This window comes from Triticum dicoccoides, chromosome 2A, assembly GCF_002162155.2.
Source record: "Triticum dicoccoides isolate Atlit2015 ecotype Zavitan chromosome 2A, WEW_v2.0, whole genome shotgun sequence".
Taxonomy (NCBI): Eukaryota; Viridiplantae; Streptophyta; class Magnoliopsida; order Poales; family Poaceae; genus Triticum; species Triticum dicoccoides.
In genome coordinates, this window is record NC_041382.1 from 47,983,027 (window position 1) to 47,994,080 (window position 11,054).

At 51.7% G+C, this 11,054-nt stretch overlaps 2 protein-coding genes across 2 annotated transcripts in view; one reads left to right on the top strand and one right to left on the bottom strand.

The window, feature by feature from the left end:
* The window catches only part of LOC119353128 (probable AMP deaminase), a 6,825-nt gene extending 6,717 nt beyond the window's left edge, over nt 1-108 (bottom strand). Inside the window, exon 1 of the mRNA XM_037619723.1 lies at nt 3-108. Within this exon, the coding sequence (XP_037475620.1) occupies nt 3-79 (77 nt within the window). The 5' untranslated portion in view covers nt 80-108. The remainder of the gene's footprint in view (nt 1-2) is intronic.
* A 7,200-nt stretch (nt 109-7,308) lies between these two features.
* Nucleotides 7,309-8,884, top strand: LOC119353129 (probable protein phosphatase 2C 32). Its single transcript, XM_037619724.1, has one exon. The coding sequence runs from the start codon at nt 7,445-7,447 to the stop codon at nt 8,615-8,617; it is 1,173 nt and encodes a 390-aa protein (XP_037475621.1). The 5' UTR covers nt 7,309-7,444; the 3' UTR covers nt 8,618-8,884.
* The last annotated feature ends 2,170 nt before the right edge of the window (nt 8,885-11,054 follow it).

An 11,054-nucleotide genomic window follows, 5' to 3' on the forward strand; every position in this document is an offset into this window, starting at 1 on the left:
AGGCGGACGCGGCGGCGAAGGAGGCGCCGACGAGCGCCGCGACGGCCAGGTGCAGCGCGTAGGACGGGGAGGGCTCCATGGCGGCGAGGCGGGGCGGGGGGTCGGGGGCGGGCGACGGTGATGTGAGAGGAGCCGAGGGAGGCGGCGGCGGGGGCGCGGTTATATGAGGGGGGACGGGCTAGGGGAGTTAGGGGAAGGAAGGGCGCTGGCTGACCGGTGGGGCCCGGCTGCTGCGCACGGGGAGTGGGGTTTCGTGTGCGCATTTCGCTGGAGACCTTGGAGTATATCCATCGTCCACCTCGGAGAAAAATGGAGCATATCCATCGGTTGTGTTGCTACCACTGTTTTGTATTTTTCTTGGAGTGTTTTGTCATTTCTCTGCTCATACAAACGACCAAGTTGGTGAAGATGATGTACCCGTCGTTCGATCATCATTTCTGACCATCCGATTTACATCTAACGCGTGGCAGATAGGTTGGGGCAGTTTTGTAAGACACCCTATCACTTTGCTACACATTTGTAGAAAACTTCTTAGAGCATCTCTACCAGACCCCATATAAGTGGTCAAATCAGTAAAATAACCGTTTTTCACAGTTTCAGTCGAAAAAACGGACCCGAACAGATCTCTTAAAATCATTCAACCCTTCAAAAAAATTACAGGGCCCAGTAAACACATGCCCAAGACCCGTGTATCTTAAGTTTCGAAGGCAATTTTGCCAGGGCCCTGAATAACAGTCAATGCTAGCAGTTGGGGAATTTCAACTCCCACCAATGCCTTGAAGCTCGCCGCCTGCAGTGAGCACACCGCGGCCGCCCGTTCGCCCGACCGCCGCGCCCGTCTGCCCGTTGATGCGAGCAAGCTAGCTAGCTACGGTCGCGCTGGCTAGCTGAATCGATGCGAGCAAGCTAGCTACCTACTGCGAGCAAGCTAGCTAACTGAGTCCGGCCTCCGCCTACGCGTTCTGGCCGTCCCGCGTCTCCCTCCTCCGTCCGTCGGCCTCCGCTCTGGTGGCGTCTTCCTCGTCCGCATGTCGGTCAGCGCTCGATTTCAAATTGATGTGAGGAAAAGGTATATTCAGAGAATATTCTCTTTTACGGGTTGATTATATGGGGTTTGTTCGGCCGCCGCTCGCGACAGCCCGTAAAATCAGTTTTCCGTGAACTATAAAAGCGATATAAGAGTCCGCGATATAAATGGTCTGCTAGAGATTCTTTTTAGGTTTTATACTAGCCTAACGCATAGACGCTTTGTTGTTTTTTTGTGGGAAGCATCGACACTTTGTTAGTTGGGTGTAAAATAAGCATGCGCCCCGGAATATTTGTGGTGAATGTACATGGATACACACACATTATATTCGCCAAATAGAAACGGATACGCACATCGCATGCCTTGGTTCAGATTCTGTTTGCGTCGTGAAGCATTATTGAGCTTAGATCAACTGGGGGCAGTATGGACAGAAAAATAAAAATGAAAAATATTGGGGAAACTTTGCTTTTGCTCCTGGAGATCGACAAGGGTGCCATTACAATCACATCACTCGGATTTCAGTCCATCAGACTCGTACATGTGTCGAAAGTGGTACCCAAACAAAGCATACTGTCCCCGCACAAAAAAACAAAAACAAAGCATAGTGTCCCCGCACAAAAAAAAACAAAGCATAGTGGACGATGAATGGTGACAAGGAGGACGACACGTGTAAGCACGCGGTCGGTTTCAGAAAGGAATGGAGCCAAATCATGCGGCCAGCACGAAACTTTTGCCAGATCCATACGATGGGGTGGGATGCGCTTTAATGAGAGAACGTGCGCATCTTGAGTACGACCACTTCAATGAATACTGCAAGTGATCAATTGTTTATTTTCTGCCCCGTTCCTTGAGCAAGTGTCAAGTTTTTTTTTTAAGAGAAGAAAACAAGTGTCCAGTTGAAGAAAGTTTCCAGCCCGCCGGTGCCGTAAAAAAAATTTGTTTTCAGGTAACCGGACCGCTTGGGCCATTTACACGATAGAAACCAGGCCCGTGTTACGAAGAAAAGATGTCAAAAAATAACCCAGGCCCGTGCTACTTTGCTTAGGACGGTCTCGGGCAACCGAGATTTTAAAGGAAGCCCAATGGATACCAAATTCAGACGCAGCAGACAGACGCTGCAGCCGACGAAACCCTAGCTACCGTCGCGCGATGTCCTCAGCGAAGGAGCGCCCGGGTCATGGACCTGCCCACCCGACGACGGCCACCCCAGCCATCCGTCCGCCAGCTCCGAAGTCCCCACGGATTCATCCCGTCCCGCTCCCCGGCATCCCGACGAGACGCGCGAGGAGCCGTCCCCCATCGATCTGTCGAGCTTGGGCGGAGATTCAGAGTCGTCTCCGGTTCACAATCACTGGGACGACGGCATCCCCGTACGCGGCAGCGATTCTGATTACGATCCGCCGGAAGCGGACGCCGACGGCGAGGTGCCGGACTGCCCGGGGTGGAAGTCCGACGAGGAAAAAGCAACGAAAGTAGACGGCGCATGCGGCAGGGTTTACACCCAACGGAGCATCGCGTTCCGGAACAAGTACGAGGAGATTTGGGCAAGCGCGGTTGAGAACACCACGTTTCCTTCTCGTCCTCTGAGCCTTCCGAGGGCATGGCCAATGGGTAGCCCCAAAGGTGATGTTTCATAAGCCAACTAGGCTCGAGTGCCACTGTGGCAGCAGGACCGCTGCTTGCATGCGCAAGGTGAAGCTTGCAGAGGAGACGGGTTCTTCAGCAGATAAAGAAGGAAACAGTAATGAGGGAGAGGAAAAGAAGGGGTGGAGGAATGAAAAAGATGAACACATGGGGACCGAAGGATGACGGGTGTGAGGCAGCACCACCATAGCCACCATTGGACTGAAGCATGCGAGCAATAGCCTCAATCCTCCCATGCCTATGTGTTTGATGGAGCACCCGTCTTTTTTTCGCCTCCATTGGTCATGCCCTAAGGATGTTCCCGTAGGCGACGGACCTATGCGCGATGAGGGGCTACTGCCACCACTGTGAGTTTAAAACCCACGACACTTCCACTACTAGATCAACGACCGGGTACCGTGAGCCAAGACCGATGCTACAGATCTTCTTGCCGAGTCTATCAACCTTCGAAGCATACCCCGTTAGCGTCTACGGAATCGTTGCTGTCCGGGATGCCCTGGAGGCGCGGCGGAATCTCGTGTTTAATCGTCCCGGCAGAGTTAATGATGCTCTCACAGTTGATCGGGAATCCTTTACCTTGCCTCTTTTTGTAGTCCTTGTCGAGGAATGTACATGATAAGGGAGAGGGCATTGCTAGAAGTTGATCTTTGGGTGAAGGAGGAAGGGGATGGGTTATCCGACAAACGGCTACTTTCTGTGTATGCCGAGATCGATGGGGGGTATGACTTGGATGAACTGTTGGATGAAGAGGTTTCTAGTGACCTTGGCAGCTTGGTCGTCGACTATCTGTTACTTGATGAGAGTGTTGAGGTTGTAATACAAGTCTCTGCAAAGATTGACCGCCCTCACATGTGAGATTCACCGCGTTCACTAGTGGCTTTGATCGGGAGATTGTGTTGTCTGATGATAAGTTCTCTGGGAATGGAAAATTGTTCCGGCATGTCGTCGCCGTGAAGGCCGAGGGGAAATTGGATGTTTGCTTAAAATTGGAGGAATCATTGTTTTGGTGGACTTTAGAGGAAGGAGTTGTTGGAGCTGTTAGGTCCCCTGATGACCGAGTGTTAGACTATGCGCAGTTTGATGTAAGGGTGCTTTTTGCTCCTAAGAACGTTACCAGGGCTCGGTGAAACATAAAGCGAACTGAACAAGACATACCGTTCTGTAATATCCATGTTTTTCTATTCTTTACGTTATTTACTATTTGAATATCCTTTTGTAAGGCTTTATTTATAAAGTGGGGCGAAAGCCTGTTTATAGATCAATGGAGCCCTTATGTGTTAATAAGAATGTGTGCATATTAAATCAGGATTTTTTTTTACAAATTCATGAATACTTTTTGAATTCACAAACATTTTTTAAAATGGCGTACATTGTTTTGGAACTCGTCAACAAGTTTTTATGCATAGGCGAACATTTCTTGAAATTTGGGAACAAATTTTCATATTCAGAGTTTGTGTTTGTGACGAACATTTTTCTGAATTCATGAATGTTTTTTTGAATCAGTGAACATTTAAAAAAACTTGGATTTTGTTTAAATTCTCAAACATTGTTTTGATTATTTTCTATAAATGTGTGGACATTTTTTGTAGACATGAACCTTTATTTTTGAATCTCGAACATTTTTTGAATCGATGAACGTTAAAAAAAACTCATGAACATTTTATAAATTCACGATTTTTTTAAAAAGACAAGAACATACATATAACAAAGTGTGCATCCCCATATATACAAGATCAAGCGCCTGTTCTGGTGGCTTGCTCGCACAGCAATGTGCCACAGTTAGCGGGTTTGCATCCTTGCGGCACGTTTTTTTTTCTTTTTTTCTCTGCCCATTGATATATGGGCTCTATACAGACGTCATCTAAGCTGACAGGTGTCGCGGGAGCAACTAGTTGACTAGCGCTCCTTTGTGCACTCCCTAAAGATTATTTTTTCGCACGTGTTTTCGACTTTTTAAATGGTTTTTCTCTAGGGTTTTTTCAATGTTTTGGTTTCCACCAGTCTTCCTTAGCTTTTGGGCACAAATAAATTTAAAAAAAATATTTGTGTGGAAAAACACATTTTTTTGCTTTCGCGAGAGGCACGGTTTTACTTTTGAGAGAGCCACAACCATGCCTCTCGAAAACGGAAAAAAATATGTTTTATGTTTTTTCTTCCGCAATAGGCACGGCTTTGCTTCCGCGAGAGGCATGGTTTTGCTTTCGTGAGAGGCATGACCGTGCCTCTAAAAAAATACATTTTCTGTTTTTTTCTTCTGCGAGAGACATGGTTTTGCTTTCACCAGAGACACGATCGTGCCTCTCGGAAATGAAAAAAAACGCATTTTCTGTTTTTTCCTTCCGCGAGAGGCACGACCGTGCCTCTCGAAAATGAAAAAAACGCGTTGACAGTATTTTTCCCTTCTGCGAGCCCGTGCCTCTCGGAAACGGAAAAAATGGGTTTTCTATTTTTTTTCTTCCACGAAGGCACGACAATGCCTCTTTAGAAAAGGAAAAAAAACTGTGCTCACGGTTTGGGTTTTTGTGAAAAATAGTTCGTTAAAATCTGTCAACATGAGGATCTAGTTTGGAAGATCTTGGCGCGAGGAATCCAATGGCGAAAACTATTCAAGATTTGGAAGCACAGTTTAAGACATAAAACGTTTTGATTAAATGCATCTACGAAAAAAAAGATAAAACTCTCACGATTTTTGATCTTTGCGAGGTGGGGGTGATCTTTGCGAGGAGTACTCCTCAATTATTGATTTCGACGTCTCGCCTACGTAAATTCGAGATACGTATGCAACATATAGAGTCATGACTGTTGTTTCAACCTCAGGGAGCGTATTGATGACATATTTTCGTGTACTGGAACCGTATTGAAGCAATACACAAGTTCTAGAACCAAGTTGGATGTCGCCAGTGACTACGAGAACTATAGATGCAATTATCTAACATTACAAACCCCCACGGGGCACAGACGGACGACCTGACCACAAACGCCAAACAGTTGACCAAGGCATCGAGGACATTGTAGCTCTGATTTTGAAACGGGGCATTCCTGAGTCACTGGTGGAGGTTGGTGCCTGGCACATTTTGTGGCAAAGAAGTGAATTATGAAAGGAAGAAACAGTGTGAACGCTAGAAAGTAATGTCTTTCCCATACATGTGATCACATTTATTTTGCCAGATCCGAGGTGCCGACCGAGAAACAAAATTTGTTTAACCATGCACGGAGATCTGTGGTCTCTCCGCCTCCCGGCGCCGGTATCTGCCAGGTAGACCACCGACGGAATTAGCCGTGAGGACGAGGGCCGTGTTACATGCTAGCTAGGGGTTTCGTTTTTCTTTAAGAGCACATTTGCGTTTCTCAAAAAATGAAAAGAGAAAGAAGGAGACCACAAGTTTTGGGCCATGACCATGTCGCCTGACACCGATAAGTGCCGGCATTTCCTCTGATCGAAATCGGTTTCCGAGTTTCGACCGTGTCGCCGGAGACCGATGGCTCTGGCCACGCACAGCGACGTCCCCAGTTAAACTAGCGCTTTACCCCGCCGGACAAACAAAAATGGTTTTTAATCAATCATCAACCAGCACTGCCGCCGCTGGCAAAACAAAAACATCTTCAAACATAAGGATCGGCTAACAATAACCTAACAATCGGTCGCTGTCTCGGCGCCGATTGACGGCGACAACGGCAGCTTCCGGGCAGCTTCGCGCGCTCGTCCGGAGCGTTGCGGCTAAGCTAGGGATCGCGCCCCCCCGCGTTGTGTTCGCCGACACGTCGCCGGCTCGCTTTGCTTCCCTCTCTTCTTTTCCTCCCTGCCTTAATCGTCGAGCGGTCCGGGTCGAGGTCGGCCACTCGACCCACTCATGATGCCCCTTTGTACTCCACTCACCGCTGCTGGTTGATCGTTTCAAAACACTACTCCCTCCGTTCCGAATTACTTGTTTTGGATTTGTCTAGATACATATGTATCTAGACTCATTTTAGTGTCAGATACATCCGTATCTAGACAAATCTAAGACAAGTAATTCGGAACGGAGGGAGTAGCTAGGGTGTGAGAGGAAAGCGTGGGCGGCCAATCGGGTGCGCACGCGTGGGGTGCCATCGTGTGGCTAGGCACCGCACTATGTTCTCGTAAAATTAATATCATGTCGCGAAGCAACATGCGGTTAGATGGTTAGAAGAACAGTGCTGTTCCAGTTTATCAGAAACCAAATCTTGAAGCTCGCATTTGTTCTGAATTCATTTCAGGATTTCCGGCGATATGCGTTTAGTAGGAGGAGATGTTCTTAATGACTACGAGACACGTAAGATGACTTCGTAAAATCACATGATGACATGCCAGTTTAGTCTTTCGGAGATACTCGTAGGGGTATGTGTGTGCATTCGTAGGGTTGAGTGTATACATGTATGAGCGTTTGTGTCGGTACTGTGTTAAAAAATAATTAATATCATGTCAGTAATATGGTTGTTAATTGCGGCGTCGAGTCACTGGGTGAGCAGGTCGCACGGATCTCTCGCCCCGTCGCTCGCCGGGTCTCCATCCTTCTTTGACCGATTAACCTAATCGGCCGAACTATGCTAAACAAACGCGCGCGTCGACGTCGTGTCCGGCCGAGCGATAGCAGCTAGTACCAGCTCGCACCCCCTCCCTACGCCTACATATACGAGGAGCCCGTCAATGGAGCAACAAGAAAGAAGCTCACCATCGGAGTTGGAGCTAGGAGAAGGAGTTCTCGCCGCAAAGCATACTGCAGGCCAGGAAAGAAAGTAAGAAGGGAAGGGCACATGACGTGCGCGCTGGCACCGGGCTCGCCGGTCTTCTCGCCGTCCCGGCTCGGCCTGTTGGAGCAGCTGCAGCTCCACAACCACCACGGCTGCTCCAGCAGCGGCGCCTGCTTCCTCCCCTCCTCGCCTCTCCGCCCCTTCGCCCACCTCCGCGCGCGCATCCACCCCGAGCCCTCCCCGTGCGCCGTTCAGCCGCCGCCCGCCGCCAAGGCCGCGGACCCTTCCTCTTCCCCTGCTGTTAAAGCCCCGGTCAAGCGTCGCCGCCCGGCGCCTCTGCTCGTGCCGGCCGCGGTCACCGTCGCGCCGGCGGTGCTGGAGGCCGCCGCGGCGACCGGGGTGGAGGAGGTGGCCGAGCAGGGCGAGGGCTTCGCGGCCTTCTGCCGGAGGGGCAAGGGCCGCAAGCGGGTCGAGATGGAGGACCGCCACGTCGCCGCCGTCGCGCTCGGCGGGGACCGCGCGCAGGCCCTCTTCGGCGTGTTCGACGGCCACGGCGGGAAGGGCGCCGCGGAGTTCGCCGCGGACAACATGCCGCGGATCGTGGCGGAGGAGCTTGAGAGGTCGGCGCGAAGCGGAGGACGCGCGGCGGTGGAGGGCGCCGTCCGGCGTGCGTACCTGCGCACGGACGAGGAGTTCTCCACCACCCCCTCCAAGAACCGGGAGCAGGCGGGCGGCGGGGCCTGCTGCGTGACGGCGCTGCTCCGCGAGGGCGGGCGGCAGCTGGTGGTGTCGGGCGCCGGGGACTGCCGCGCGGTGCTGAGCCGCGGCGGCAGGGCAGAGGCGCTCACCGACGACCACCGAGCGTCGCGGCAGGACGAGCGGGACCGGATCGAGGCGCTGAAGGGCGGGCTGGTGCTCAACTGCCGCGGCGTATGGCGGGTGCAGGGCTCGCTGGCCGTGACCCGGGGCATCGGCGACGCGCACCTCAAGCCGTGGGTGGTGGCGGAGCCGGAGACGAGGACGGTCGACGTGGGCGCCGACTGCGAGCTGCTCATCCTCGCCTCCGACGGGCTGTGGGACAAGGTGGGCAACCAGGAGGCCGTCGACGCGGCCGCCGCCTCCTCCGGCGACCTGCCCGCCGCGTGCCGCCGGCTCGTCGACATGGCCGTGTCCAGGGGCTCCTCCGACGACATCAGCGTCCTCGTCGTCCAGCTCCAGCGCCGTCCTCTCCGATAAGACTGCAGTAGTAGTAGTAGTAGTAAGAGTTTAATTAACACGCGAGAAGATATGCATCGGCGGCGCCATGGATGATCACCCTACGTGTAGATAGAGAGCTTTTTGACGTCGTCTTTCTCGTCCCCGGCCGCTCGATCCGGCTGCTGGTGCTTGTAACAAGATCAAGCACTGTTAGTGCTAATAATCATCATCCGGTTGAGATTGCAATCACCCTAGACGGGAATAATCTTCTGAAAAACAATCTTCAATTAAAAGGGCAGAGATGTATCACCATGTGTGATCTTGTGTTCATAGTATACTCTCGGAGTTGGAACGTAGTGCAACACACGCAAAGTCTGTGATTCCACTCCAAAACGAACAAAAGTACTACGAAACATACGACAACTGGGCATCAGATTCAACGGAACGCCGTTGAACCATCAAAATAATCGATCTTGACCAAGAATGTTAGTTCGAGGGTGCACAAGTGTGCCGCGTAAACCAGAAGGAAAACAAAAAATTCAGTCTTGGATTTTATTCCCGGTCTTGCAACAGCTCATTGCCACTTTGATTTAAACAACCACATTTTTGTTCTGGAACAAGCAAAACAACTCTGCCGCCCTCTGCTCATGGAAAGTCGGTGGTCTGGGAGGTACAGATTCAAAACCTCTGCCAACTAGTAGAAGACTAACCCAAAACTGAGCACTCAGATCGCGAGGTTCCTTGTGATAGAATCAGTTCATCAGCATTTAAGTCCTAGACTTAGACACCACGTGGAACTGAAGCAATGGTGCTTTGAAGAATTTCTAGAGGCGGAAGGAAACTGAGATGATGATTCTGGCGATCGGCCTAATAAGGGATTTGTCACATCCCTAGTTCTGACAATGCCTAGTGCATGCATTAGAGTGTTGCACCATGTTTAAATTTCATTTAAATTTGAAATGGGGATTGTTGGAACCCTAGCACCAAATGAAATTTAACTAGGTTCAATAAAAATATTTTCAATAACCCAGAATGCCCTTTGGAAATGTTCATAATTTCTGTTAAAGGTGAAAACCTCTTCCAAAAATGATGAACATATTTATAGGCTATTCCTGGATTTTTGAATTAAATTATATAGTGTTTGCATTTGGGCATTTAATTGCTAATAATATTTTAAATGCTCAAATAATCACAAACTGAAATGTTTACTGTTGGAAATATTCCAAACAGTGGCCACAGTCAGTTGCATGATTTTTGGAAATGCTCTGGCATTTTTAATAAATCCAAACACAATTACAGAAAATAGAAAACAGTAACTAAAATAGAAATAAAAGAGAGACAGAGAAGGACTTACCTGGTGCCCACCCGTGCAGCCCACCAGCCGGCCCAGTTTCCCCCCCCCCAGCCGGCCCAGCCCATCTCCACTCCCTTCTCCTGTCGTCTTCGTCCTCGGACAGAAGGACGAGCGTGTGGCCGCGGCGCGCACGCACGCGCCCGAGCCACCTCCTGCTTGCCGCCCCGCCCCGGATCGGCTGAGGATGCCACGACACCCCCCTGGAACCCCCTCGTCCGCTCCCTTGCCTCCCTGCTCTCTCCCTCTCACTCCCCTGCTCTTTTTCCCCTCATGGCCGAAGCCGCCATGGCCACTCCGATGAGCTACACCACGGCCACATCCACCCCCCCTCGCCCCCTCTCCGCATGCCTGAGCTCCGCCCTGACCCCGCGGAGCTACCCACCGACGCACGCGATCAGAGGAGGCCGAAAACGACCGGAGCGTCGTCGTCCTTATCTCTGGTGCCCGGAGATCGCCGCCGTCAATTCGCCGGCGCAGAAGCCTCCCCGAGCCCGCCGAGCTTCTCTTCCGACCCCATGTGAGCTCCTGCATCTTCCCTTATGCTCGCCCCCCCTCTGTTTCTCTCCGCTAGCTCGATTCCGCCGGAGCCGAGAGCTCATCGCCGCCGGCCATGATGCCTCCGTCGTTTTAGCCACCACAGCCCGTGCCTGAGTGTGTCAACGCGTTCGGTGCCCTCCCAGGAGCACGCAGATCCCACCAGCTCCTCCTCCCGAGCACCCTAACGCCGAGCCCAAACTAACCCGAGCTCCGGCCGCCGCTGCCGAGCTCGCCGCCGTCATCCCCGGCCGCCCCGCGACCTTCCGCTGCCTCCGCTGGATGCGCAGGAGCACGGGCTTCCTCCTGGTGCCCTCAGGGTGCCCAACCGCAGCCTGTAGCGCCGTCCCGAGCAACTCCGGCGAGGTCCCGCCGTCGCCGTGGTCGCCGGCGTCACCAGCTGACGTGGAGCATTAGGTTAGGTGCTAATCACTCAGTTAATTAAACCCTTGTGCATGACATGTGGGACCGCTGCTGTTAAAAACACGGGTTAAGTTAAATAACCCCCTGTTAGCTCTCTATCTCACTGACATGTGGGCCTCGATGTCAGTTTGACTTGCTGACGTGGCTTTTGATTGGCCCCACACG

What these genes read in the sequence shown, in the direction of transcription:
- LOC119353129 (XM_037619724.1), top strand. Translation starts at nt 7,445, where the DNA reads ATGACGTGCGCGCTGGCACCGGGCTCGCCGGTCTTCTCGCCGTCCCGG.